Source organism: Microdochium trichocladiopsis (assembly GCF_020744255.1).
Source record: "Microdochium trichocladiopsis strain MPI-CAGE-CH-0230 chromosome Unknown B0I36scaffold_16, whole genome shotgun sequence".
NCBI classification, from domain to species: Eukaryota; Fungi; Ascomycota; class Sordariomycetes; order Xylariales; family Microdochiaceae; genus Microdochium; species Microdochium trichocladiopsis.
The window spans coordinates 28,660-55,225 of NW_025763559.1; the positions used below are offsets into that span (position 1 = coordinate 28,660).

General features: G+C 52.5%; 6 protein-coding genes across 6 annotated transcripts; 4 read left to right on the plus strand and 2 right to left on the minus strand.

The window, feature by feature from the left end:
- Positions 1-2,541: 2,541 nt before the first annotated feature.
- Positions 2,542-4,073, plus strand: B0I36DRAFT_356387 (uncharacterized protein; the record flags this gene model as incomplete). The annotated part of the gene is made up of 3 exons (XM_046157625.1): positions 2,542-2,606; positions 3,328-3,397; positions 3,801-4,073. 3 exons carry the CDS (start codon positions 2,542-2,544, stop codon positions 4,071-4,073), a joined length of 408 nt encoding a protein of 135 aa, XP_046004249.1.
- A 771-nt stretch (positions 4,074-4,844) lies between these two features.
- Positions 4,845-5,593, plus strand: B0I36DRAFT_400501 (uncharacterized protein; the record flags this gene model as incomplete). The annotated part of the gene is made up of 2 exons (XM_046161676.1): positions 4,845-5,212; positions 5,335-5,593. 2 exons carry the CDS (start codon positions 4,845-4,847, stop codon positions 5,591-5,593), a joined length of 627 nt encoding a protein of 208 aa, XP_046004250.1.
- A 4,313-nt stretch (positions 5,594-9,906) lies between these two features.
- Positions 9,907-12,422, minus strand: B0I36DRAFT_400502 (uncharacterized protein; the record flags this gene model as incomplete). The annotated part of the gene is made up of 3 exons (XM_046161677.1): positions 9,907-10,322; positions 10,557-11,555; positions 12,104-12,422. 3 exons carry the CDS (start codon positions 12,420-12,422, stop codon positions 9,964-9,966), a joined length of 1,677 nt encoding a protein of 558 aa, XP_046004251.1. The 3' UTR covers positions 9,907-9,963.
- An 829-nt stretch (positions 12,423-13,251) lies between these two features.
- B0I36DRAFT_223098 (uncharacterized protein) lies at positions 13,252-13,956 on the plus strand (the record flags this gene model as incomplete). Its single annotated transcript, XM_046149040.1, has 2 exons — positions 13,252-13,279; positions 13,337-13,956. Coding segments are annotated over 2 exons (648 nt in total), but the record flags the coding sequence as incomplete, so codon positions are not given.
- Positions 13,957-14,084: 128 nt separating this feature from the next.
- On the minus strand, positions 14,085-15,187 carry B0I36DRAFT_340928 (uncharacterized protein). Its single transcript, XM_046155980.1, has 2 exons — positions 15,032-15,187; positions 14,085-14,963 (listed from the first exon to the last, which is right to left on the minus strand). The coding sequence occupies exons 1-2, from the start codon at positions 15,101-15,103 to the stop codon at positions 14,445-14,447; spliced, it is 591 nt and encodes a 196-aa protein (XP_046004253.1). The 5' UTR covers positions 15,104-15,187; the 3' UTR covers positions 14,085-14,444.
- A 3,007-nt stretch (positions 15,188-18,194) lies between these two features.
- Positions 18,195-18,905, plus strand: B0I36DRAFT_257141 (poly polymerase catalytic domain-containing protein; the record flags this gene model as incomplete). Its single annotated transcript, XM_046150998.1, has 1 exon — positions 18,195-18,905. The coding sequence occupies one exon, from the start codon at positions 18,195-18,197 to the stop codon at positions 18,903-18,905; it is 711 nt and encodes a 236-aa protein (XP_046004254.1).
- Between the last annotated feature and the right edge of the window lie 7,661 nt (positions 18,906-26,566).

Consider the following 26,566-nt stretch of genomic DNA (forward strand, 5'->3'; position numbering starts at 1 on the left):
GACAAGCTTTCGAGGACTTGACAGCTGTCGCCATATCTATGAAAGACCCCTCGCCGAGGACCTCTCCGCGCTTATGTCAGCTCTGCTATGCGCTGAGAAGCTCACGAAATCGAACGTGTATGACAACGGCGAGCTTTCTGTGGGACTGGGCGTGGACGACCCAGTAGATCACTTCCTGTCGGAGGTACACGATCGCGGAACCGGATGGCCGGCGCTTCAGGTACCGACGCTAGCATAGAGCTTCTTTCTGACCTCGAGGGGCGAGGCGGACTCCCCGATCACATCGGTGATGAAGTGTATGAGGAAGCCAGTCCCCCCTTATGGAGGTCGGCGGCTGAAGTATGATGGTGCCTGGATCCAGATAGAGGGAATATGAGAGGTCGACCCGAGATAGTTCTTTTTATGATTATAATGCCAGAAGCAGCTCCGCTGCATATCACGAAGTCTCGCCCGTTCTGACGTGGGACATGTTATGTCCTACGGAAGGCTTTTGTACGCGCATCATTAATTCTGTCGATATGATACAGGACGCCATTGTGGTCAACCTCAAGGGATGGCCGCGGCGCGAAAAGTTGAAAACCGCCTCATTGTCTGCCAGGTGGTCGAAGCTACGAATGGCAGCCATAATCTCGGAGTACACCAAGTACTCGCGATACCCCTGGATGAACTCTTGTAGAGGCTAGGATCCATAATGGCTTCAGAGGCGGTGAATCACACCTCATCCAGAATGACTGGCTCCCGAGATCCCTTGAGTGCGCCAGTGGTGATGTCCTCCTCGTTCCGGACCGCCCGCAGCCGACTCAAGGCGCCTGGCACGTTGTTGAGCCTGTCGGGGCCAAAGGACACCTTGAACCGGAAATGAGACAGGTATATGGATGTGTTCGTCTATCTACGATTGCCTCGGTATGTCGAGGCCGCGCGCAAATTAGTCTGGTTGACAATGTCCTTGATGGCGTCGTGATCGGTCAGCACAATCGTCGACAAGGCGGCGAACTGAATGATGGTGCGGAGGCGACGTGCTGCCCACACGGGAACAGACGCTTATCCTAGTCATGATGATATAGAGTGGTCTTATTGCAAATTGCGTGTCTAGCCACGGCGAAGCTCTGACGCTCGGCCTAGTTCGGCTCGTAGTAGGTTGAGCGGTGGTAGGCTTGACCTTCTGAGGTTGTCCAACTGGCCGGATTTGCGGCCAGTGGCGAGTAGGACAGTTTTGTGTTTCTGCAAAGGTTCCACCAGTTAAGCATAGTAGGGCAGGAGGGTGTGCAAGGAGCCTGATACGCCAGGTACGGTTCTAAGGCGTACAGCTGCCTGGGGAAGGCGAGGTGTAATTGTCAGGTACAATCATGCGGTTCAAGGCTATCCAGTCAACGACCGTGAGGCCCTGCTCCTTGCCGTGTACGGTTCGCCACAGCACGAAGACGAGGTGTGAAAATGGAGATACTTCGTCCACCCATTCCACGCAGCCTTGATTGTGCAAGCCATCCATAGTCACGTTGAGATTGGTCTCATCCTAACGGCTGACTGGGTATCGCTGTGAATTGAGCTTATGCTTGTGCCAGCCGTCGACGAGCGGCATCTTCAATGTTTGTCCGATTGGCACGTCGACGGTGCTCTGGTCAATCCAACCCAACCCTGGGGAAATTGGTGGCCAGGTTGGCGAGGTTGTCCGCAAAGGAGGCCGATTCGATGTACACATGGATGCTGTCGTTAAGAACGCGTTCGGACAGATCGACGGGTTTCTTCATTCCCAAAGCGGAATCGGGTTCTGCGACGCGTAATGATCTGTCCCAGGAATACAATAACCTATAACCTGTAAGGTGAAAGCCGTCGTAGCTAACTAGTCATACGAGTAAAACAGAGATACACCTAGCATATTGTGTTCCCCTTCGTTCAGACACTACATTTGTTATTAAGGACAGTTAATAGCCACCCGCCCCAGGCAGATTACCGCTGTCTGGCGACGGCGATACGATACAAGACCCTGGTGGCCAGGTTGAAGCCCATGGTTCAGAACCTAAAGACTTGGCAACAGGGAATGCCCTGTCAGACACACTTGCCCTCGCTTAGAAAGACGGCCAGATAGCTGTCGATGATCCCTCCTGCGGGGCAGGAAGACAAAGTCCGTGGCACACCCTTGGCGAAAAGGCACGCACATATGGGTACCACCCTTCTGGGCACCAATTACAGATTTGGAGACGCAGCACTCGCAGTGTTTTGGACCGGTGGAGTTGAAGATGGGCCCAAACAGCGAGCTATAATTAAGCTGCCGTTTAATATGGTCGTGTACCTTCGGGCTATAATGTGAGTAAAGCGCCTGTTATCGGGGGTAGCAGCAGAAGCTATTAGGGATGGCAGAAGTGCTCACATTGAAGATTGGCACCTCAGGCGCGCGGTGCTGCATGGCGGCTGATATAGCTGTGATGCACCCGGACTACTTGCCTATATATATACATGGACAAGCCTTAGTATGGCTCCATATCTCATCGATCATCCACCCCTGACGCCCTCTATCTCGCCTAATTGGGGCCAATGGCCAGCATGGCTGCGAAGTACAGCAGCAGAGTCCTGTTTGGCTGCGCACTAACCTTGTCCGTGAGCTCGCGGTAAGAGAGCGTGTGAAATGTATTGGCACGATCCTCTATGCGGCCTACTAAACATGACTGGATTGTGCATTCTTGATCATAGGTAGGGTGTATTTACTTGAGAGTGGATCGAAACTTGACGGAAAAGGGCCTGCTGTGAGACTGATCTGCTATGCGCGAAAGCCTTTCGTAGGACCACGACATGCTGCCGGCGTCGCGATCGATGTTGATGGCAATACAAAAGTCCATAAACCGGCCGACCACGGCATGTACGGTGTAGATGTTGCGCTGAAGCAGGGCGGCCAGGCGCGGTGTTGCATGGCGCCTGACGTAGGCGCCAGTGCACGACTACTTGCTCATCTACAAGCTCCTCCTCTCATTGGTCCTCCACGCTTCACGTGTCATACAAGATCCAGCTTCCGACAGACGGCCTCAGAGTCTGCCCGCAGTGCGTCTGTAGCACGGCCACAATCCCCGTGACGTTTACGACTGGGAAGTACTCCGTGGATATACATGGCTTAGAGGAGAGCGAGGCCCAGATGCGCACCCACCCCAGGCTGTGCCTAAGTGCGAGAAAATGGCTGACGACAACCCTACACTTTCTAGGGCACCCGTGTCGGCGCTTTCTGTCTCCTAAATAGGGGACCTCACTGTGCTGACCGGAGAAAGCCGAAGCTTTACGCCGCGCCACGCCTTAGTATAGTGATGAATACTGCCTTATCTCTTACCTACACGTGCGCAGCCCGCTGAAGTGCCCCTGCCCTCCGCACCGTCTCGACCTGGCGGGCAGAATGTTTTCAAACTATCAAAAAGTAGGTCATTTATCCGTCAGTGAGGAGGTCCACAGAGAAATAGTAGCGATATCCTAAGCGGCAACCGGTCCGTGTCAGTGGGCAGAAAGCAGGAGCGCGAAGTTCCAGATACCGGCACCACAGCAGGGGCATGGTGAATAACGAAAGCCTAAGGCGCGAGGAGTGTTCATGCACCGGTGGATGCCATGCCGAAGCCTAGGTTGTTTAACCAGTTTGACGGACAAACGTGGCGAGGAGACTGCACGTCGCGAGTCGGGCGGGGGCGGATGAATGGGGTCGACCCGGAAGGTTGTGTTCAAGCAGCGAAGCAGGAAATACTACTGTAATTCACCTTCGTCCTTTCCAACGGTGCTTCGTGATAGCCCCTACAAATTTCGCACAGAGTATAAGTTAATCTTAATAGCCAACATACCGCAACCAGCTTGTTCGAACGGAAATGAAGCGAAATTACAGTCTAGGACGACGCTTTGGCGCTCGCCGTACAGTCCATCTTGCCCAGGCCGTCTCGGATCATAGCATTATCCAGCTGAAAGGAGACTTCCAAATGATCTGTCAGCTCGAGAGTGTCCGCCGTCCTTCCGCCCTCCAGGCTAGAAAAGCTGCCCTGCCGCTGCCCACGTTCAACATGTCGGGCACTTCCAAGGACGAATCCATCCCACCCTTCCAGGTTATTTGACTCGCTCCACGGCCTTATTCATCTTATGCAACTACTGCAACGTCAGTCCTGACAAACCAGAGAACCGCCCCGCCCAATACCCCGTGGGACATGAACCGGCTGATGCCTGGCTTCGTTCGTCACGGACCCACGTCCTGAGACGAGCGCGGGGCTATCTGGGTTTGTTCGTGTTTTTCGTGTTTGTTTGTGTTTGTTCGTAATCCCGACCCACACACCGACCCACACACCGCCTGTATGCTATGGCCCACATGTTTTCATGCCCACTCAGCACAGCTTTTCGCACATGAATAGAAACGGGATGGAGCCAGCGCGCTCGAGTCAAGATGTCGGGAATCTCGGTCGCAAGGCATTCTTGCACCGAGACCAGACAAGGCACTACACAATACATTATGCGACCTGGGCGACTAGTGGCACTGCCACGCAACCCTCCAAGACGAAGTGAAATAAGACCTTGTTATTCCCCTTCCGACGTCCCCATCTTGCTTACAGAAGTCAACACTATTCATCTGCAAAACACCAAGAACCTACCATGGCATCAGCAACCATCATTTCCGCCGCTCCGCTCCCCGACTGGGTCCGTCCTGCGCTATTTGTAGCATTTATACTTTCCTTCGATGGGATATATATCATTCCACAAGCACTCGCTCAGCTCGCAGTCCTTGGCCATCGGCTCGCGGGTGCAGCTTTTCACAGGCGCCGGTGGCCTTCTCCTTTGGCTGGTTATATCATGGCAGCATCGGTCTAGCCATTTCGTTGGTGTTCCCGCGACTGATGCCAGAATTCGAGTTCCAATTCAAATTCAAAGATCTCGGCAGGTTCCCCCGTCACCATGAGAAAAAGTACCCTACAGACGCCGGGGACGTAACAACTCTGCCGTATTCACCTCGGACGGACAGATTCCAACTCGAACCGGACACTCATATTGTCCGCGACTGCGTCTGGTGGTTAAGCTGGATCACCATAGCGATTCAGTTTGTTATCGCTGCGCTTCCGTGGATCACGTATCACGACAGATCCGTCTTGTACCTTACAGCGTACGGCACTGCACTTGCGCTAGGCACCAGAGCATTGCAACAGAGGAAGGACGAAAAGTGGGCGGCCCATGTGCTGAGCCGCGATAAGGTGTTGTCTCTAACTGAGTAAGCGATGCAGAGCACGTACTTGTGCTGCAATGCAAAGCCGGGGCCTGGGATCCGGAGTCTGCAGCAACCGCTCCCAACTTACAACCACGGGGGCAGAACTTCGCCATCGCAATCTTTAGCATACTGGCATGGACGTTGTGGCTGATATGTGCCGCTGGGCTTCAGGACAGTGCTCTCTGTTATCTCGGAGCTGTCTCGGGGATAGGCATAGCTCAGATTTACGTCGCTGCGAGGGCTGCCAGGGACCCAAGCGCATATGGGCTGGTTGTTACACACTCTAAGCAGGACCCGGCTATCATTGGAGGAGAAAAGAACTATAAGGACGACGATAAGGCACAAGTGTCTATGCGGGTCAAGGCCAAGCCTACCAATTGGTAGGCGATGACGTACGTCTTTTCCGCACGAACCCACGAGCAACTTCGACTGAGCTCGGAACAGTATCCATAGAAAATTCTGGATAATGGCGCACAACACTTGGGAAATTCGCGAAGGTTAGCGTGGTTGGAAGAGAAGGCGCCAGGAGGAGTGCCGGTGGAAATGCATTTCTGCGAAGTTACTGGAAAAAGATGGTGCCTGCATTACCCGCCGGCAGAAGGATACTATGCTAAAATGACCAGGGACAGTGAGAGGAAGCCCTTGTCTTATCTCACATTAGCCGCGGAACTTCATTTAATTCCTTCGCCGGCTGCGTTTCCGAGTGCAGCTTCATACAAGGTTCAGATTTGTGAAAATTATGCGTAGTCCCTAGCGCAGCTCATGTACAATTCGCAAAGCTCACAAAACGGGCCGTGGTTTTATTGTCCACAGTTTAATATAGTCTTGATGGATGTGATTATGTATGACTGTCCTCACTCATGTCTTGGCAGTTGTGTTTTAATGCTGGATGTGTCAAAGATATATGAACAAAGACTTTACGAGTGGTAATTGTGGTTCATGCACCTCAGACAAGGGCATACGTACGTTTGACGACATCCTTATCACCGCCATTGACGAGGAAAGCGGTGGCTGATGGCCTAGTGGTCCACAATCAATACAGGTCTGCCAAGGTTCCAGTCTCTCCATCCTTCGCCGGATCTCGAAGTGCATCGCTCACGAACGCTGACATCATGCGGGCCTCATGGGACCTCGCAAACAATATTCACTGCGATGAGGCCTTTTTAGGATGTGTGTGACATCGCAACGAACCCTTTGTCGCCAAGCACAACTGTGATAGCACCAAAAGGTGTCGCTGCAACGTAGTTGAACCCTGAAGCTACCAGAGATTATTTGCAATGCCGCTCTGGATTGAAAAAAGCCAGATACATGCGGTGCTGACTTCACTAGGACGCCCGGTCTTGTTAATATGGACAAAGCCTGGCGCTGGCAAGACAAGACCAATTTCGCAATCATACTTAAGCAAGCTGCACTAGTGCAGCCACCAAAAAGATTCACTGCAGGGTGCTTCCAAGAGATAGATAGAACAACACTACAAGTCAATTCCATTGTTCGCAATAGCAGCACTGCCGTCTCAAACTCTGCCGCTTTGGCCAACCGCCACTTCAGAGATCGAGGACGTCTTTTCGACGTCGACGCTGGCGGACAGCTTCAGCTCGCATGACCTTGCTGGATTGCGATCCATGAGGTCTCGAGCACAAGCGATTGCTGCGCGAATATTCTCTCTCTCCAGCAGAAGCAATGGCTTGCTCTTGCTGGCACGTGATATGCTTCACCATAAACCATCTACACTTTGAATTCGAGATGACTTGGTTTTAAAGCAGGAGAGTTTCTTCAGAGTGACTGACGTCATTGATCGCAATATCTTTGGTAATATTGTGTTGGCTGCCACGTTCGCCTTTCTGCGTATGGCCAATGATCCGGCAAGACTACCATTATCACGCACCCAACTCGACACAATCCTTAAATCGAGCATCTGCTTCTCCCATATAAGGTGCATCCCCATATGAACACCAGTCTTCTATCTTTCGTATCAGTATATCGCCAGGACTGTCGATTGTCTCCAAGTCATGTCTGTATGGTGCCACAGCCTGAAACCTCGGCTCTTCTTTTGCATAAATAGAAGGAAACCTCGCGGAAGCGAGGTAAGTCTGTTGATAGCAGCTGATCGTGACAACGAGCGAGAGTTATCTAGTCTTGAGTGCCTGGTACAGTCCCAGATAACAACATGTTTCCCATTTTGGCCTGGGCTTTTGGTTATCAACAGGGCAAACCCATGCCATTTCTCGTTATCCAAGTCAGGGATACTGCGAATTCCTCGCTCTGGAAGAGTGCACAGAGCGATCCAGCTGCTCTTGCCCTTCTTAGGCGCAATCCAGAACTCGTCGAACGTGTCTCGGAGGGCGATATCGTGATGCCATTGCGAGCTTGTCCGTTGAAGATAGGTTTGCCTCTGAGCGGAGTTCGTGAATGTGACACAGCGCGGATGGACATACGGTATACCAGCGGATGCGTTGGCATGTACTGATTCGGTCTTGAGCTCGTTCATAAAGATGAAGTCTCCAGATTGACCTAAGAGAGGCGGGGAAATGTTGCTAACTGGGTGTCGACGACTGAGCGGAGGGTCGATACCGCCTTGATTGTTCATCCCCTCTGATGCCTTTCGGGCATGAACTAAAATCTTTCGGCCGGAGCGCCTATCTTTTGTTTACGACAATCTGCTTCGTGCATCCTTTAGAGATAGATTAACGGCCGTGATCAGGAAGACGGACTGTCTGCGTCTTGACATAGAAGGAAAAAGTTGAGTTCTCAAAGTCTCGATTCGCAAATGATTTCGCGGACGTTCTCAGGATGAATAACAATATGACATCTGCGTGGCCAAGCTTGCATTAGGGCTCTATTCCTGGGCTGTGGAGAGGTGGGCCGGTAGGGATCATGTCAATGTGCACTTGAGACCAACCACACAAACCACACAAACCACACAAACCACACAAACTACACAAACTACACAAACTACACAAACTACACAAACTACACAAACTACACAAACTACACAAACTACACAAACTACACGAAGTGAACCTTCTGTCGTTGAATTGCAGTGACAAATCACAGGCACATCTTGGCATGGATGCTGGACGCGCTCCGGGGATTTGCTGGTCTTTGCTTGTGCGGGAGCCCTGCCCAAATCAAGCCCTGTTGGCTCAGGCCTTTGATTATAGCCCTTCTCTGCAGGTGCTGTCATCAGTGTCATCTAGAGGTCCCCAATCCACTCGACCAACTCGGTGGTCTTTTCCCTTCCTCGGGCGCTCCGATGTCCGCCACAGGTTCTGTTGAACCCCACGTTGTCGATGGGTAGGGCCTTATTCCTGGTCATTGGTCGTGTGCCCACTCTGCCGCCCAATCGTTGAGACTTGCCATGCTTTGTATCAGTTGTCATCGCCCCCAGGATCGCAATTCTTCCCAAATGGCGCCTGGTTGTAGTCGCTGGGATCATTGCATTCGTGGCGAGAAGTTGCGCGACCTTGTTGCGATATCTTCTTCGTTGTCGCACATTGTTGAGACGCAGAAGCACTTGGAGGGCAAAGAGGATCGGGCCCCCTAGAGGTCCCGGCTTGTTACCTTGGGCCACTCCGCGACTTGCGGAAGGTGCGTGTCCACCTGGCCACCACGTCTGGATGTCCTTCTCTGCGTGGACCTGGAGGAGGGGCAATGGTGGACCTTGTCTAGGCCCCCTTCATGTCGGCTGGAGCGGCGGGCGATGCCGTGGGTCGCCACGCCGCGTGCGCTAGCTCATAGGCGTTTCGATCGCTCGATCGATGGGCCGATCCTTATGATCCCTTATCTGGCCATCAGGAAGGAGGCGGTCCTCCTCGGCGGCGAATCTGATTTCCTTTGTGGGGCTGGAAGCTTTCAAACTGCGCCGTGGCGGCGTGCAGGGGCGCCATCATTCCAATACAATAACATACCACCTCCCTAGGTCACGCGCCAGCGAGGTGCACTTGCGATGCGGCAGCACTGTTTTCGTCAAATGCGCCTTGCTCGATGGGGATGCTCAGTCCGTAGCTCAGAGCTGCACCTGTGTTGGCAACTCGGAGACGGCGAGCTATTGGAAGAACGCTTGGAGGTGCGCGCTGATGACAGTCCTCTCCTCCATAGGTTCGCGGCATGGCAGCGGTTTCCTGAGAGATCCCCTATCTGACTGTGGATGGGCTCTATCGTCCGCGCCTGCATATATTTGAAGTGGTTCTTTATGCAGAAGTGCCAGTTTCTTCCTCAGCGCATGAGCTACAAGGTCTTGTACTGGCGGCGAGTTTCTCAAACAGGACCCAGTACTTTAGCAGCGCGAAGACATGCCCGATTCTCTATTAAATCTGTAAGAATCACTACAGTTCCTGAGGACAAACATCAGTCCTTTCCTTCACTACTGTATTATTCCAGGGCGGTTTTAAGTGAAAACCAAGAAGCCCACACGCCCCACATTTCCAACGGCATCCGTGCACACCGTGAAGTCTTGCTCATTCTCGCCCTGAACATGTCATGTCCTACGAAAGGTCTGTGCACGTAGCAGGTCCGTCTCATTCTAGCGAATTTGAGCCCACGGACCATAATCCTAGGGCGGTGATTGGGCGATTGAGCACAGGGGTTGGCGCCGAAGGCGCGGTGTTGCATGGCGCCCGACGTAGGCGCCAGTGCACGACTCACTTGCTCATCTACAAGCTCCTCCTCTCATTGGTCCTCCACGCTTCACGTGTCATAAGTTAGCTGGCTCGAGGTGCATGGATGGTGCTGAGGCCAGGGCGTGCGTGCCGTGATCAAGGTCCGGAATGTCTTTGGATCTGTACAGTTTCGCCACTACTGAGACCCAGTCGAATGATTCCAGACTCGTCCTCCTCCATATCGAGATTGGTGCCCTGCGCCAATCTCTGATCCAAGATCATAAGGGCTGGCCCGCTCAAAGGCTTCGTGACATCCTCTACGAAGGCTGTATTGTCGTTGCCAGTATATGTTATCGTGTAACTTAATCTTGGTTCTTTGCCCATGTCAGAGTTTTGCCTCTCCCCAGCAGAATCATTCTGCAATCTGCCATCATGAGGAGGCTCTAACAAGACTGCCAAGCCGCCGGCTTGAAGCCACAGACGCTGTAGTCGCGTGTAGTTGGTTGGTAACGGTACTGTTGGTAGGGCTGAAGCGTGACGTTATCTCTAGGTTCAGTTACGGCAGCTCGTCGACTTGCTCTGCGCACGATCCGCTACCAGTCGGGCTCGAGCTGGGGATTTCGGAGGGACTAGCGAATAACCTCCCAGTGCTGGGCGTTGAGGCTTCAGGCACTTCGTCTTCGACAGGCTCGGTCAATGGCAAGTGCACAGTTGACAGTGACCACCTCAGCACTGAAAGCGTGCCTCACCTGGGGGGCAATAGCCGGGCCTCTGGCCGGAACTTAGTATGCTTTGCACACTCTCTGCAACTGTGCGCTGCAATTTGGACGTCAATGCCGTCGCAACTTCGGCCCATCTCGATGAGCCGGGTAGACAAGGTTGTTTCCAGCCGGGATACAGGACACCGTGACAGCGAGGCGTGAACATCTCTCCGTGGGCGTCGATCAGCGCATTACACATCCAACACGCATCTTTGCTTGAACACACCACCCGTGGCAACAACGGGATCACATTGCGGTTCATTTCGTAGAAGCACAACAGCTGAACCTCCGCGTGGACCTTGGCTTTCCTTGACGTCTTGGATACTCGTGTGTGGAAGTTCTGGCTGGCTTGTTCAGGGGTGGTTTTAAGAAGGCTGAATAGATTCTTGATTGTTTTCTTTTCATCGCCATTTGGAAGGCCGGCCTGGCGGAGGACGTCGGTGAACTTTACTTCAGCTTCGAACATGTCTGGGGTCGGGGGTTCGCATGCGACAATATGTTCGGGCAATACGACCCGAACAGCTGTGAGGTGGCGAAATGCCACGTCTTTGATGCACCGTCGAGACAGGTATCGCGCTATTTCGTGGTAACGTGAGAGCTTGCCTATCTTGTTGACTATGCTTGTTTTGGCGTCTTTCGGGAGTGCCTGGTGCGTCACGCCGTTGAGGAGTTCCACGACATCGACCTCTCTCTGGAGCTTGTGGATGGCGACAATGATATCAGCAAGTGTGCTTGGGGACTTGAACCGTCCCCACTGCGTAATACACTTGCGCACTTCTCTGCAGTGATGCCCGAGTTGAGTAGCTTGAGCGCAATTAGAATGATTCAGCAAAGTCGATGCATTTTCCAAGGCTTGGACGAATGGTGGCTTCTGCTTGGATGAGAACTGCTTTCGCCCCTGCAGTCCCAGGCGCGTCAGGATCCGAGGGAGCACATCGCCACAATTGCGAGAAAGATCTTGTTCATCGTTGTGGACGACGATTCTTGCTCTTATGTACAGATTAATGATCAGCAATTGCAAGGTCCGTGCGGCGCAGCAAAGAACAGCACGTACCATCACGCATCGCCATGATATCAAATATCCCCTGCAGCCCTTCAACTGCTGCCCCGAGCATGATGGTCCCGGTATTGGTGGCCACACGCACATTAAGCGCGCATCGGTGATGATCCTGCTCAACACAAACAGCGGGGATGCACTTCGGATCATCTCGGGTATATGCCAGGAAGGCCAAGTTCCGGGCGAGCCTGACTTCCTCCTCGAAGGAAAGAGAATAACCGTTGGAGCGCTGATGGATTACAGACGGCACATTGGGTGGCGGTCGGGGCAGCACTGCTTTATCACTGCTGCCATAGAGGATGCAGAGCGCTGCCATGCTCTCCGCGCATGGCATTGTGCGCGACGGGGTTATCGAACGCTTTCTCACCAGTACGTATTGAGTGAGCTCTCCCGTGTCAGGAGGCACACCAGAGAGCGACGATGGACAGCGGGCGGATGCCCAAATATCGCGCTGGATTCGGCTCCGGCGCGATGTTACAGTGCAATTCGCGGAGTGCTGACTTATCCAGTGCGATCTTGTGCATATCATTCAGCTCGTCAATGGTGGATGGCGACTCGATGGTATTGTGCTCATGGCGCTTCGTGGTCAATTTCCGGACATGGCTGGGGAACTCGACGTGCCCTGCGACGTTGGCTCGCTTCCAGCTAATCCGGCTCTGCCCCAACGCGGCATCTGGTAGCTTCCTGGTGGAAGGAGGTACTCGTGCAAGCGGATCGAGTAAACGAAGAGTTGATGAAGGGAAGGCCAGGGCTGATCTGAGGAACATCGGGCCACCGACGCACAAGGCTAGTCCCATGTCTAGAATTGGCAAAGAGAATTCCGTTCCAATAATGTCTAGCGCTCACTCTTGGTAGGGACCGGTAGATATGTTTATATCGGGCGCGCATCAGCACTGTCGAGCCTGAGGCATCTTATTATGCCGTTTGCTCACAGTGTGCGGCCGTTGGTGGCATGACAGAGGGCAATCTGCCAAACCGGTAAACATGAGGCGCATTGTCCAGACTTCCAAATACAAACAATGACGGTCATTAACAATGCCACTCCGCAAGCGCTAAACGCATCACACGCGTGTGTCGTTCCCCTAGTCGTCCGTGCTCACTGTTTGTACCGTCTCGCTTCCTCTTCATAAGCCCCCGACTCCGAAAGCATCCCACCCAGTGCCCGCCACCGGCCCTCGCGGCGGTCGACGAGCTCGCAATGCTGGACCCCTTGAACGCAAATTTTTGGACCAAACAAGTTCAGAAATAAACAAACAAAACAACTGTTGCTCCTCTAAGCTGTATATAACCCTAGTTTTCGACCTCTCATTCTTCGGCCTACCTCGCCCCGCCTGATTAACCCGCACTGCCCGGCCCGGACTCCAACTCCTGCTACCTTCCTATACAATCAGTGCCCAACGGTCCCTCTCCCAGCCAACCTTATCTCCTCCTCTGGCTCTACGAGGATAACAAAAGCGCGTGACCATGCTTCTTCAGATAGCCATCCTCCTCGTCTCGGCCCTGACGGTCAATGCCGGTTCCATCCGGAGGCATTGCCACACTGGCCCGCCTGGGCCTCCCGGGCCTCCCGGGCCTCCCACCGCTGGTGGACCTCTTGACCCAAGTGACCCTCCTCCAGCACCCGTTGTCACTCCTACACTGCCAGTTCATGGTGGTAAGTTTAGACGCGATTTATCCCCGCCTCGTCTCTTTATACTAACTTGATAATCAGGATCGAAGGAGCTTGCTGGCCCTGAGCCCCTTGGCTTCAAGTCAGTGCTTATTGGTCACGGTATCCAGAATTACACCTGCCCCGCTGCTGGCGCGAAGGCTACCGCCACTGGTGCTCTCGCTGTTCTCTGGGATATTGCCCCTCTCTTTCCCGGTTCGGGCCCTCTTGCTCTTTCCACGGAAGCGTGGGCGGCCCTGACTGTTAAGGCCTTGCACACCACCGCTATCCCGCTGAACCTTGCCGCTGACGCTGGCCGACCTTACGCTGCAGACCCCAGCGCGCCCTTTCCCGCGGCCGCGGACCTGACTCTCGAGGGTGTCCGGGTTCCGCTCCGCTTTGCTGGCCATCACTACTTTGCCGGCTCTGTTCCCACGTTCACTATGGGCGACGCCCTCTTTGTTGGCAAGAAGAACGACGGCATCGCTGCTCCGGCCGACGCCGACAACGGCATCACCGGCACCGGCACGATCGACTGGCTAAGGCTTGGTGACACTGGCTCCTCGCATGTCACGACCCTGGCCTACCGCGTCTACACTGCTGGTGGTGTCGCTGGCCCCTGCACCGGGGCCGGCCAGGCCGAGAGCGTCCCTTACACAGCCCAGTACTGGTTCTTCGGCTGATACGTATAGGGATCATATCTTCAGCAGTGGTACCAGGCTCCCGCGCTCGGGAAAGCAATAGACGGTGCGGATTTGAAATCGGTAATATTGCACCATTTTGCATGCGCCTACCGACACAGAAAGTCATAGCCAGACCATGTTTCACTCTTTCTTATCTAGCTTTCCCCAACAGTCTACTCTCATAGGATAGCGGCGGGTGAGGGTTGAAAGTTCGTTTCCGATCTGCGTATAGTGATGGGTGAGATTGCTCGCTGGTGCGCGGAATTTACAATAATACAGGCTTAAATGTCCGGCCCTTGTCAGGTTCAGATAATAGGCGCGCCGAAGGCCAATGTTCCTAAGTAGTAGCCGCACTGTCGTGTCTGCGGCAAGCTCTTAAAGCAGTGTGCTAGTGAATATTACTACCGGAACGTATATGATACCGGTAGCGATGGACGAAGCAAGGTAAGTAATAGTGACACTGGCCGAAATCGCGGCGTTCCCTTCAACTATGGCACGACGAGATCAGCGCTATCGAGACTCCCGTCAAGCATTGAAGATGCCCAAAGAGGGAATAACCGGTTTGTATCAACACTGGCGTCGGGGCGATCGGACCGTTCGTTATGGTTGTCCAAAGGGGCGCTATGGATGGCCGACTGTAGCTCTACCGAGTGGCGTCGTGGAGCTATGGTAAACGTTACGTCGGGACCGTTGGGATTGGTGAAATATTGCCGTTTTCTAGACGCGTTGGCATGGTCGAAAGTCATATGCGCCATCATGCCCATGTAGCCCGACTTGAGATGGTTGGTCTTCCCATTACTAGGGCAGACGGTATTGTCGACTTCGGATGTGTATGAGAGATTGAATCTGCTCGCGTTTGAGTTGCAGATCACATAGTCCTCCCTTTGCCGCATCTGCTTTCTTTTCTCATTGACTTTAGCCTCGACAGCGTCGAAGTCGGGATCTTCCCATGCGCAATTGATCTTGAAGTTCGCGAGGGCCAGGAACACTTGTAGCCTACGGGCGATCTGCGCATGTATATCAGCCTCTTCTTGCCTGCCCGAGCTTTTGTGCAGAGTTTAGAGCAGTGTCTGACCATACGGGTTGTAGCCCGCTTGAGAACCTTTTTTGAAGCGTTAGAACTTTGCCGCTTGGTGAACGACACCATGACTAATGGCGCGTATATATGCCGTGTGGTTTCCGGGATCCGTTATGTGGTGAGGCGGTGGTGTTATAATAAAATTTCGACTATTAGCGAGGGTGTATAGGAGGTGGAATTATAAAGGTGGGGCTGGAGGCAAGGAAAGGGGCTCAAAACTAGCTAGCGGTACGTGCTATTAGTTTAGAGACTGCTTAACAGAGCATAGTTATATCTGTGCTTATGACAACTACCTATAACGTAATCCACAAGCAAGTGAGCCACACAAGCAAGTGAGCCACTTTCCGTCATTTCCGTACAGGCCACCTTCTTTCCCCTTTTTCTCCACCAACAATTATGGGACGGCAATCAATTGAAAGCGATTTGATTCTAGCGCTTAATGCGCTTCATTCGGACCCAGAATTAAGTGTACGACAAGCTGCATTATTGTATAATGTATCCCGTGCAACCCTCCAGCGACGACGAGCCGGCCGACCTGCTAAACGCGATCTCCGGCCACATAACCAGAATTTGACCTCGTACGAAGAGGACAGCGTCGTACGATACATACTTGACCTTGATTCGCGATCGTTTCCACCGCGACTTAGTGGTGTTCGAGAAATGGCGGATCGACTCCTCCGCGTACGCGACGCGCCACGCGTCGGAACGAACTGGGCCTCAAACTTCGTACGACGACGACCAGAGCTCCGTACGCGTTTTACCAGAGAGTCCTCTGCGAGGATCCGGACGCGTATCGCGCGTGGTTTACGCTCGTACGAAACATAGTCGCGAAATACGGGATCCATAATGACGATATCTACAACTTCGACGAAACGGGCTTCGCAATGGGCAAGATCTCCGCCGAAACTGTCGTTACGACCTCCGATCGACGCGGGAGGCCAAGAACCGTATAACAAGGCAATCAGGAAGGGTTACAGTAATCCAGGGTATCGCGTCGTACGGCTATTCGATCCCACCATATATCATCTTCGCGGGAAGGTCCACCTCGACTCCTGGACCGCGAATAGCCCTCTACCGGCCGACTGGGTAATCGCGCTTCAGAGAACGGCTGGACGACAAACGAGAGAGGTCTAGAATGGGTTAAACACTTCGATTTCCATACGAAGAGTCGTACGAAGGGACCTACCTCCTCCTCATCCTCGACGGCCACGAGAGCCACCATTCCGTCGATTTCGAGCTCTACTGCAAGGAACAGAACATTGTGACGCTCTGTATGCCTGCTCACTCATCACATAAGCTCCAGCCTCTCGATGTCGGGTGCTTTGGACCTCTTAAAAGGGCGTACGGAAAAGAAATCGAAGGTCTCATGCGGGCGCATATTACCCACATCGCGAAGGAAGACTTCCTCCTAGCCTTTTACAAGGCGTACGACGCTGCAATTACCAAGTCAAATATACAGGCAGGCTTTAGAGCGACTGGCCTAATACCGTACGACCCGGAATGTTATTTCGCAGCTAGATGTAAAGCCTCATACGCCAACTCCGCCAAGTTATCTGCAGGCCTTCCGCCACCTTGGGTCTCGAAGACGCCGAACAACCCAATTGAGGCGGAATCACAGACCGAATACATCAAGAATCGCATCGTACGACATCAGGGCAGCTCTCCAACATCAATAATTGCAAGCCTACGGCAGCTAAATAAAGGAATCGCGATGATGGTGCACGAGCAGACCCTTGTACGCCACGAACTCGCCGAACTTCGAGATGCAAATGACCGCCTTAGCCGCCGTCGCCGTACCAAGAGAAAGCAATTACAGAAAGGAGGGTCCCTTACGATTGATCAGGCAAAGGATTTAAAGCCCCAGATTGACGCGACGGAGCAGTTAAGGGCAGAAACGAGTCAGCATAGTGGCCGTACGAGGAGGACAGAGACGCGCGCGCGACGCTGTGGCGTCTGCAGGGAGCCCGGCCATAATGCGCGTACGTGTCAGAAAGTTGAGTCCACCTCTGAAGAAGAGGATTCTGAATAGTTTGAATTAATTTGAGGCGTTGTGGTTGATTTCTCTTATATATTGTCGCGTAGGTAGGACGGAAGTGTCCCACTCCCTTGTTTGTCCCACTCCCTTGTGGAGTACGTTATTCGACAGGCAGTATGAACAGAATAACGGCGTTGACTTCCGTGACTTCGAAAGGTTCATCCAAAAGACGCCTACTAGCCAGAAAAGCTCACACTGTGCTTTTGACTACTTACCAAGTAGTTCCCGTCGCCGTCGAAAGGCCATCGCTCGGGACAGCACCTTGATTGCCGACCCGGCGGCAGGGTCAGACTACTATGTCTTCGTAGATCAAGCCAGTCTTACGATCTACGATGCCTACCTTTTGAAACTCAATCAACAAAAGAACGAAAGCTGTTACGTGAGGCTGCAGGTGCGATATCAGTGACGCCTCTACCGGGGTCAGTCGCTAACATGTTTGCTATAGATTATTCATAACGAGCTGAACGAGCAGTATATCTTTCTTACGAGAAGTGGTATCGTTGGCCACACAGGGGATGTGCTATTATCAAAATATTGCGATCAGAAGGAAACTGTAAGAAACTTTGAGGCGATGTTTTGTCAGCTCACAGGGCAGGAGTGGCGGGATAGTTCTTCGTGAAGACGTCGTGGCACGACGAGAGTATAATCTCGTCACTTGGACTACACGCGGCGGCAGGGGATCTTCAATTCGAGCTTCCAGAGTACGCTGGGTTGGATGCGCAGGTTGATCCTGACGTCAAAGACTTGATGACATTGGTCTTGTATGGCAAAAAGGCGGACCATAGCGACATTGAAGAAGTCGAGCAGCATATGCCTCATCTTGCCACTGCTGCTTACCGACAGCTGAGCCTTTGGACGATCTACAACGGCTTTTGCTTACTGAAGCGGATTCTCCACCTCCTACGCAGCGGGAAGCCCTTGAGATGGAAGACCTTACAGCGAGCTACGTCGAGATACCGTTGCGTTATTCCCCATCATTCAGGTTCAGCAGGATTGGCGCCAGTCATTCACAACCACGGCGCGACATTGATCGAACTCAAGCTCCTCTACGCACTGTGCCCCAAGCATCAGGAGATCAAAAGCCTCATGAACACTGTCGCTCAGGAAGCGGCAGAGCAGAGACGGATGTTCGGGTCGCTCGCGCAGCCTACGCATCATGTATACTCTTGCCTCAAGTACAGGTTGCGGCGGTTGACGGATCCAACCTCGGCAGAGTGGCGCGACATCTTCCGATACCTGCACGGCTCCAACCAACCGGCTCATAAAATTCGAGTCGAGGTCCAGGGGATCTATGCGCTATCCATAGAACCAAACTCGCCAAACGACTATCAAGATTGGATACATGCCCGCGAGTTAGCACGACTTCAAGCTTATAGGGTCGATGAATCGACAGCAGGAAGAGCGGCACGCCATCGGATCGACACGAAACGATTGCTGCTTTGGCACGGTACTCCCATACACAATGTCATCAGTATCCTTGAGACAGGTCTTCGCACTCGTCCTCCAAACTGCACGGCCAGGCGGGCCATGTTTGGGAAAGCAATATACCTAGCTGATGCGTCCAGCAAGTCGGCCAACTATTGCGGGAGCCAAAACGGCGAAGAGGCGGTCCTCTTTCTGTGCGAGGCTGATGTGGGGCGAGGCAGAGTGATGCATGAACAGCGGTGTCGAGGTGGCGATATAATGATCCAAGACTCGGAGAAAGAGAAGAGATGCGTGCAAGGAGTTGGGCTTAACCAGCCAGCAGGTTGGAAACCGATCAGATGGCGTATTGCAGCTGCGCCGGCAACGTCGGCCGGGGAAGTCGAGATGGTGGGTCGTAACACTTCGCTATGAAGTTGCCAACGTGAGATCGACTAAACTATCACTGTATTATAGCCAATCGTTGCCAAGTACTACGGGAACCAGCGGCAACCACCACGTCTTCGCTACAACGAGTACGCGGTGAAGGACGAAAGATGTTTAACTCTGCGCTATATGGTCAGGGCGAAATTTGGAAAGTCGCCTATAGGACGAGAGTGAGACAATGCGGCGGGGCACACTAGAGAATCAGGGAATAGAAGTCTTTGAACGCGTGCGCTGTTCTTCGCCATGCCGCTCAGACGACTCACTCGCTAGAATGCGATTCTCATCAAGTTCACAAGACGATACACAAGAAAGCCTTTTCTCTTCGTGCGTGTACCTCTTTTCGTCTTGCACGTACCCATTCAGAATTAGAGAAGCAAATGACTTGGCCTTGAGAAGGACAAGCGCGAGGCTGTTACTATTGGCTGTTTCTGCGCATCGACATAGCATGGCCCCGTCGATGCAAGGGACGTATTGCCGTATCGCAATGTTGAAAGCACGATCAAGAAAGTGTTAGGAGAAGTCTTATCGCGCATGTTGCCATCGTTTATGCCCGCTTTTAAGTAAAACAGCTCGGTGGCCATTCGCGGGCGGCCACGAGTGCCTATCCAGTGTATATAAGTCAAGATAGTCCAGAAAGGGCACCTTTTCAATGCAATGACTGACTGTGTGGCAAGACTTGTCAAAGTATCATTTCTGAGTCCTCCGGCATCGTAACCATGCTTTAAAACGCCTGAAACTTATCTCGAAGAATGTAAACGTATGTCAGCGAATTCAATTTCAGACTATCGTAACAATAAAATCGTTCGCCTCCAAATTCGCAGCCTTAGGGGAATGGCGGATCCTGCAGCATACTGGCATTTCAACTCCCTACCACGTAACAAAGCTCTACCTCCTCTACCGAGGTCATCCGTAGGCACGACGGTTATTCCAGCGTAGTGGCTTACTTATTATACTTATGCCATCGCTATGGCGTCTACCCCGTTCATGCAATTCAACTGTGCGGCGGGAGTGATGTTAATGGCGAAGATGCAGGGTGGGACACGAGAGCACCCAAAGTAGACTCCAAACACGCCAGGTCACTCCGACTATGTCATTCCGTGTGAGATTAATTTTGACAGAGCGAAAGGTACTGTAGTACCGTATAGATAGAATCGCATTGCACACGAGGTGACGGTCTTAGGCCTGAAGCAATATTTCTGCAGCTCAGCCTCTTCGGACGAAGTGTTCTTAGCCAACTCTATTGACTAATGCCGCTTCGAGTCATATGACAGTGTATGTCGTGACGTAAAGCTCGCTTCGTGCAGAGCTCACTGCAATAAATGTGTACCATTGAATCTGCCGTCTACCTTTATTGCCTCTTCCTTCTCCCAATTTCTTGAAATTATGGGTGCCATTCTGGAAGCTGGCGATTCTGCTGCCCTTCTCCGCAACATCAAAGAGAGCCATACGCCTGTCAGCATCAAATGGCTTCTATGTCTTGTGGCTATCACCATAATCGGGCTCCTCTATCTCGGCCCTCGGCCTGGTCCACTTCCAAGAGAAGCGACCGGTGCTATTGAGGAGAATCAAGAGTGACATCTCCTTGGGGCTAGCGGACCATCGATGCAATGTTCCATTCTCTCCAAAACCTCCTGTTCAGTATGCAAATCAGCTGCTCCCATCGATCGATATCTTGAGGCGTTTTAGCAAACGTTTGATAATTAAGGCTTGCGAGTCCTACGAGTGAGCCCTACCTCCACGTCCTTCATATCTTGAGCCGCGAAGCCAAGCAATCCTAGGGGCTGCCGCTGTCTATAAAGATGGTTGACGCCAGTCCCACGCCTTGACGGTTGAATATGCGGCCGTCAAGTCGCTATTAAGCCGTCAGAAACGGGCCTGCCCAGCTTAAGTAACATCGGGACATCTACATCCTGATCTCCGACATGGGACACACCTGCGGCATTGCTCGACTTAGAGCTTAGCATGGGTGGAGATCAGGTTTTGCGATATAAAAGGGTAACCACTCGCTGTCTGGCACCCTGTATTTGAAAAAAGTACCAATGATGGATTCCGCGGCCTGGGGTACCGCGACCATACTTGATGCTCCTACCCCCACGAGGACATCACCATCAATGAATGCAGGAGAACCGCGTCCTTCATTACTAGCTTCTGCTGTTACGTGCGTGCTGAGGTCATAGACCTGCCGTGAGGTTGATCGATCAGGGACCGACTCGTTCCACTCTATGGGTTGGGTGTGATCACGGGATTGATTAAGACTTCCAGCGCTGTCGCGTTCCTGTTAGACGGCTTGTGTAGTCTTGGTCGCGTATTCCCTTCGTGACTCTCGGACAGGTCATGCACGTGGGGTAAAACAACGACGGCTCCCAATAGGCGCACGGGTACCCGTGTGTATAATATTACACGGGTACCCGTGCAGATTCTGCTTACAGCTTAGCGTGTCTTAATTCCCGCCGACATCGCAATCCTGGATCCATATCCGGGGTGCACCCATATCAGCAGAAAAGGTCTGTCTTGACCTTCGCTGGTGATCTCAGGTGCTGTCAGCATACAATACTTTACGCGCTACAAAGCGCGCTGAGGTGCTTTCGTGTATTTCTTTTATTACCATTACTAGCCTCAGATTTGTCTCCCGATGGCAGCTACTAGTAGTACCCACCATTCATTTCCCGATGACAGTCTCCCTCCGGAAGGCACCTACGAGTCCCGGGATACCTTATTTAAAGCGATCAACGAGTGGGCGTACACAAGAGGCTACGCCTTTGTTACGAAACGGTCAACAAAGGAAAAGACAGGCAGGCTCTCAGTCGTATATGCATGTGATCGATCATGTCGCGACTACGCCTCTGGAAGACCGCGCCAGCGAAAAACATCTACGCGAAGTACCACTGTCCGTTCTCTGTACTAGCAAAAGAGTCACGAGACAGCGGCACATGGACAATACGACACCGACCCGACCCGCAGTTTGCCCAACACAACCACGAGCCAAGTTTACACCCATCCGCCCATCCTAAGCACGCGCACTCGATACGGAAACGATCACTCGTCTATCTAGCCTCGCAAATGCTGGCGTCGCACCTAAGGAGATTCGAACGTACATACACCAAAACACGAGTTCGATTGCAACGCAGCAAGATATCTACAACCGAATCGCGGACAGTAGGCGCGAGATGTACGAAGGGCTGAGCACGATCAATGCCCTAGCTAACCGGCTTGACCATGAAGGTTTCTGGAGCCGTTTACAACTTGATTCGGAGAACCGCGTAAAGGCTGTGCTTTTCGCCCATCCAGAGTCGCTAAGCTATCTTCAAGCTTATCCGGATGTTTTAATCCTCGACTGTACCTACAAAACGAACAAATACGGAATGCCGCTCCTAGATATAATCGGAGTAGACGCTTCTCAACGATCCTTCTGTATCGCATTCGCATTTCTTAGTGGAGAAAGCGAGGAAGATTTCGTTTGGGCTCTAGAGCGCCTCCGGTCACTCTACGAAATTAGCAAATCCCGCCTACCTTCAGTTATTCTTACCGATCGATGTCTTGCTTGTATCAACGCAATCGCAGTAAGCTTTCCTTCTGCTGCTTCATTGCTATGCCTTTGGCATGCGAACAAATCCGTCCTTCGATACTGTCAGCCTTCATTCGCTATCCGGCTACAACTCCAGGACTCCGAAGCCGACAAATCTGCGAGACTGAAAGAGTGGCATGACTTTTACCAGCACTGGCACCAAATTATTCGTTCTCCCACCGAGGCAATATTCGACATCCGTATGTCGACATTTGAACAACGCTGTATTACAACGCATGTACGGGACGTGGCCTACATTAAAGAGACATGGCTTGACCTGTATAAGGAAAAGCTTGTAAAGGCCTGGGTTGACAGCTACCCTCATTTCGGTAATGTTGTTACTTCGCGCGTCGAAGGTGTCCATGCGCTTCTTAAAAGTCATCTGAAAACGTCGACACTCGATTTGTTTGAGGCTTGGAGGGCTATTAAGCATGCGCTAATAAACCAACTTGGGGAGCTGAGGTCCAACCAGGCAAAACAGCAGATTCGGTCTCCGATCGAACTTTCCGGTCCACTTTATGGTGTAGTACGGGGTTGGGTATCACAGGAGGCTCTTCGAAAGGTTGAAGAGCAGCGGAAGCTTCTCCAGACGAGCAGTCCGCTACAACGCTGTACAGGCATATTCTCTCGGTCGCAAGGCCTACCATGCGTTCACAAACTTGAGGCTTTGTTGTCCGAAGGAAAAGCCCTTTACCTAGGAGACTTCCATTCGCATTGGCACCTAATCCGGAGCGGCGCGAAACCTTTTCTCCAAGAGCCTCGCCAACGTATTGATATGACTAGTACCAACACTTCTTTACCGCGATCAAGTAACCGAAGGGAGCCTAGCGGCTTTGAAGCTGTTGAAGTCGCGGCTAAGCGAAAGGGACCTTCAACCTGTACTAGATGTCACCGTCTAGGTCATTCAAGGACGTCTCGATTATGCCCCCTAAAGTACGCAGAGCTACAACTTCGAGTAGAGGCGGCATCGCAACAGCTACGAATAACACCAGAGCCGCCGGCCGACACGTCGATACCTGAAGCTACGATTGAATTATCGACGTGCAGACCTCAACATGAGTCGCCAATTCCCGAACTTCTTAATAACTCGTCGGCCCAAGAAGGGATTACGGAACAGATCTTAGAAGAGATCGAAGCTCGGCTCTCAGAAAACGACCAGCCCTTACGACGAGCTAAAGAACCCGTCTCAGAGTACGCCGAAGAACACCAGCAAGCTCCGGAGCAGCCTTTAAAATACAGTGACCCAAACGCGATTTACCAAAGATACGTCGCTACGCGAGAGATCTGGAAGAAGTCCCTACTCCCGGGTACCTATGCGAGCAACCAGATGTACCGGCAGGCAATGGGTTTACCATTACGGTATAGTAAAGCGCAGTACGATTGGTGCTTAGACCATAAGCAAATGACGAGGCGTTGCTTGACGCGAGAGGGTGAACGGGCCTGGACAAGGGAAGAAATGATGGCATATTTGGACTGGGATCGGTCTGAGACGGAGCGAATCGATGCTCAGGTTGCCCAGGAGTCGACAAGCGGTCTAGCTAATCGAAGAGGTATGGGTGATGTGTGGAGGAGGGCGGCACAGGACTGTGAGGAGCAGCAAGTTCTTCACCGGGATGATGATGAGTGTATTATAGTTAAAGGTTAAGTCAAATACGTTATACGTGTAAGGCAACGCACATACTGTGATCGGAGGTCAAACAGCACCTGAGGTCACTAGCGAAGGTCAAGACAGACCTTTTCTGCTGATATGGGTGCACCCTGGATATGGATCCAGGATTGCGATGTCGGCGGGAATTAAGACACGCTAAGCTGTAAGCAGAATCTGCACGGGTACCCGTGCGCCTATTGGGAGACGTGCAGATTAGATAAGCAGTAATCGATAAGGGTCCATATCAGGAAACAGGCACCGATTGATGGTTCCCAATGTTAGGTGCGAAGCAACTGACAGCCAGTCAGGGATCGAGCGACCACCAGGACATTTCTATGAAAACCTGGCATGGAGGAAAGGTGCAATTTGCTATGGAGGTTCCTAAGCCAGATAGTCGTGACTTTTCATCAGACTCAATCTAGGGTTCTAATCGTACACTTGACCCAGTCACTGAATTGCACCGGAGCGGTATCTTCTGTGAAAGCCACGACACCCGATCGAGAGAGTACTACATGTACGGAGGTAATATTCCTTAGGGCGTTGTACCTATCACATCTTCAACCCGTAACCACCCGGTTAATTTGGTTGACTCAGGACGCCGGATTGGGACGCTACGTGGACGACCTCCAGCGACTGTGCGGGTGGCTTCACTACTTACCGAATCAGGAAGGAAGGACAACTTATGCCCCGTGCTTGAACGAAGAGAAAGCTGAGGGGTTAGTCGCACTGCCACAGCTTGCCCGGCGACGCCACTTGGGTGCGCTGAATAAAATTGCCTTCCTAGGTCTAAGTGTGGCTCGACGACCTCAGAAAACTTAAACCGTAGCCTTAGCTTCGTTCTACTAGAGAGTTGGGAATGTGAACCCCAGAGGGGGGCAGCTACGAGATGTGTGAGGTAGGGTCGACGGACGGCGAAGGGCAACTCATTTTTGTCGGTGATCATTCCTTCCTTGTTAGGCATAGGCCCCACTTCTGACAGAACCCCGCCTGGGAATCTGAAACGCCAATAAGGCATACGACCTCGTCCTCGACTGCGCTCCGACCTGGTCCCGTGACTTGCATGACGTTATAGCTGATGTTCTTCTTGTCGGTCCTTGCTCGGATGATTTCGGCGTCCCCTGCAAGCAAGCCGCACCGGTAGTGTAGCTGTCAGTAAGATGACCGGACAGCCGTACCGGTAGATACACTTCAGCTCCGTAAGCCGCTTTCGATAGCTAGCGTCCATAATAATCGTATGGCACTCGTCGACAAAGAACCGCTTGAGCAGACCCCGGCTTCGCAGCCAGTCCGTATAAGTCGAGAACTCTGTGCTATTGACCTGATCTGCACTGACGAAGACGAGCCGTGACGCCCGCGGCTTCTCCTCTCGCCCGGTTGCCTGTGCTGGCTGCCACTGCTGACAGTCTAGCCCGAGACCAGCTGCACGTCTGACCAGATCGCTAATTAGTGCCACAAATGGTACTATGACGATGCTGATGCCTGCGTTCACGCCGCTCATGTATGCTGTCAACGAAGGGCATACAAAGGCGGTGCGGCTACTAATAGAAAGAGGTGCTGATATCAACTTTCGTGGTAACGTGGGAACACCATTAGCTTGTGCCTCTGAAAACGGATTCGCAGATCTTGTGCAGCTACTGCTTCACAAGGGCGCCGAGGTAGATTACCCGGATCGGGCCGGCCGGACGCCACTCTCATGGCGTCTAGCAATCCGCACGACGAGGTAGTGCTGCTACTGCTCAACAACGGCGCTGAGGTTGATCGTGCAGATGAGACCGGTCGGACACCGATCTCATGGCTGCCGGCATGGGATGCGAGCGGAATGTGATGCTGCTGCTCGATAGAGACGCCAGAATTGACGAAAGAGACTCCTTTGGTCGGACACCGCTCGCATGGGCTGTCTACAACAGGGCCGAAGCCGTCGTGCGGCTGCTGCTAGACAGTGGCGCAGAGCCCGACAGTAAAGACATTCATGGTCGGACGCCGATATAGCTGCCGAAAAGGGATACATCAGCATTATAGATCTGCTGCTAGCGAGAGGCGTTCAGGTGGATAGCCGAGATATTGATGGAAGACTCCATTGTCATGGGCGACATCTTGGGGGCGTGACGACGTTATGCAGAAACTGCTAGATAGCGGCGCCGACATTGATAACCGCGACGAGGATGGTCGTACGCTAATAGACTTGGCCAGGATAAGTAGAAAAAGCAGCACAGCTTCGCATTGCGGCTTAGCTCCGTGCGGCAAGTATAAGCCCGATTGATTGAATATAGTAGGAAAGCTATGGAGACGAATAAAGAATTGATAATAACCAGCAAGACGAGATGTTGAAAGTACGTCTTTATCCGGGCCGCTGTCGCTTCGCGGGGCGTCCAGGTAAGCCCACCTCACTTCCTTCTGTCCCAAGAGTCTCTAACAGCTCGGGGTATTGCTGCCAAC

Bases quoted from the DNA above. Each gene is read 5' to 3' on its own strand.
- B0I36DRAFT_340928 (XM_046155980.1), bottom strand. From the start codon at position 15,103: ATGGTGTCGTTCACCAAGCGGCAAAGTTCTAACGCTTCAAAAAAGGTT. The intron at 14,964-15,031 runs GTCAGACACTGC...ATACATGCGCAG, and splicing joins AGCGGGCTACAACCCGTATG to ATCGCCCGTAGGCTACAAGT.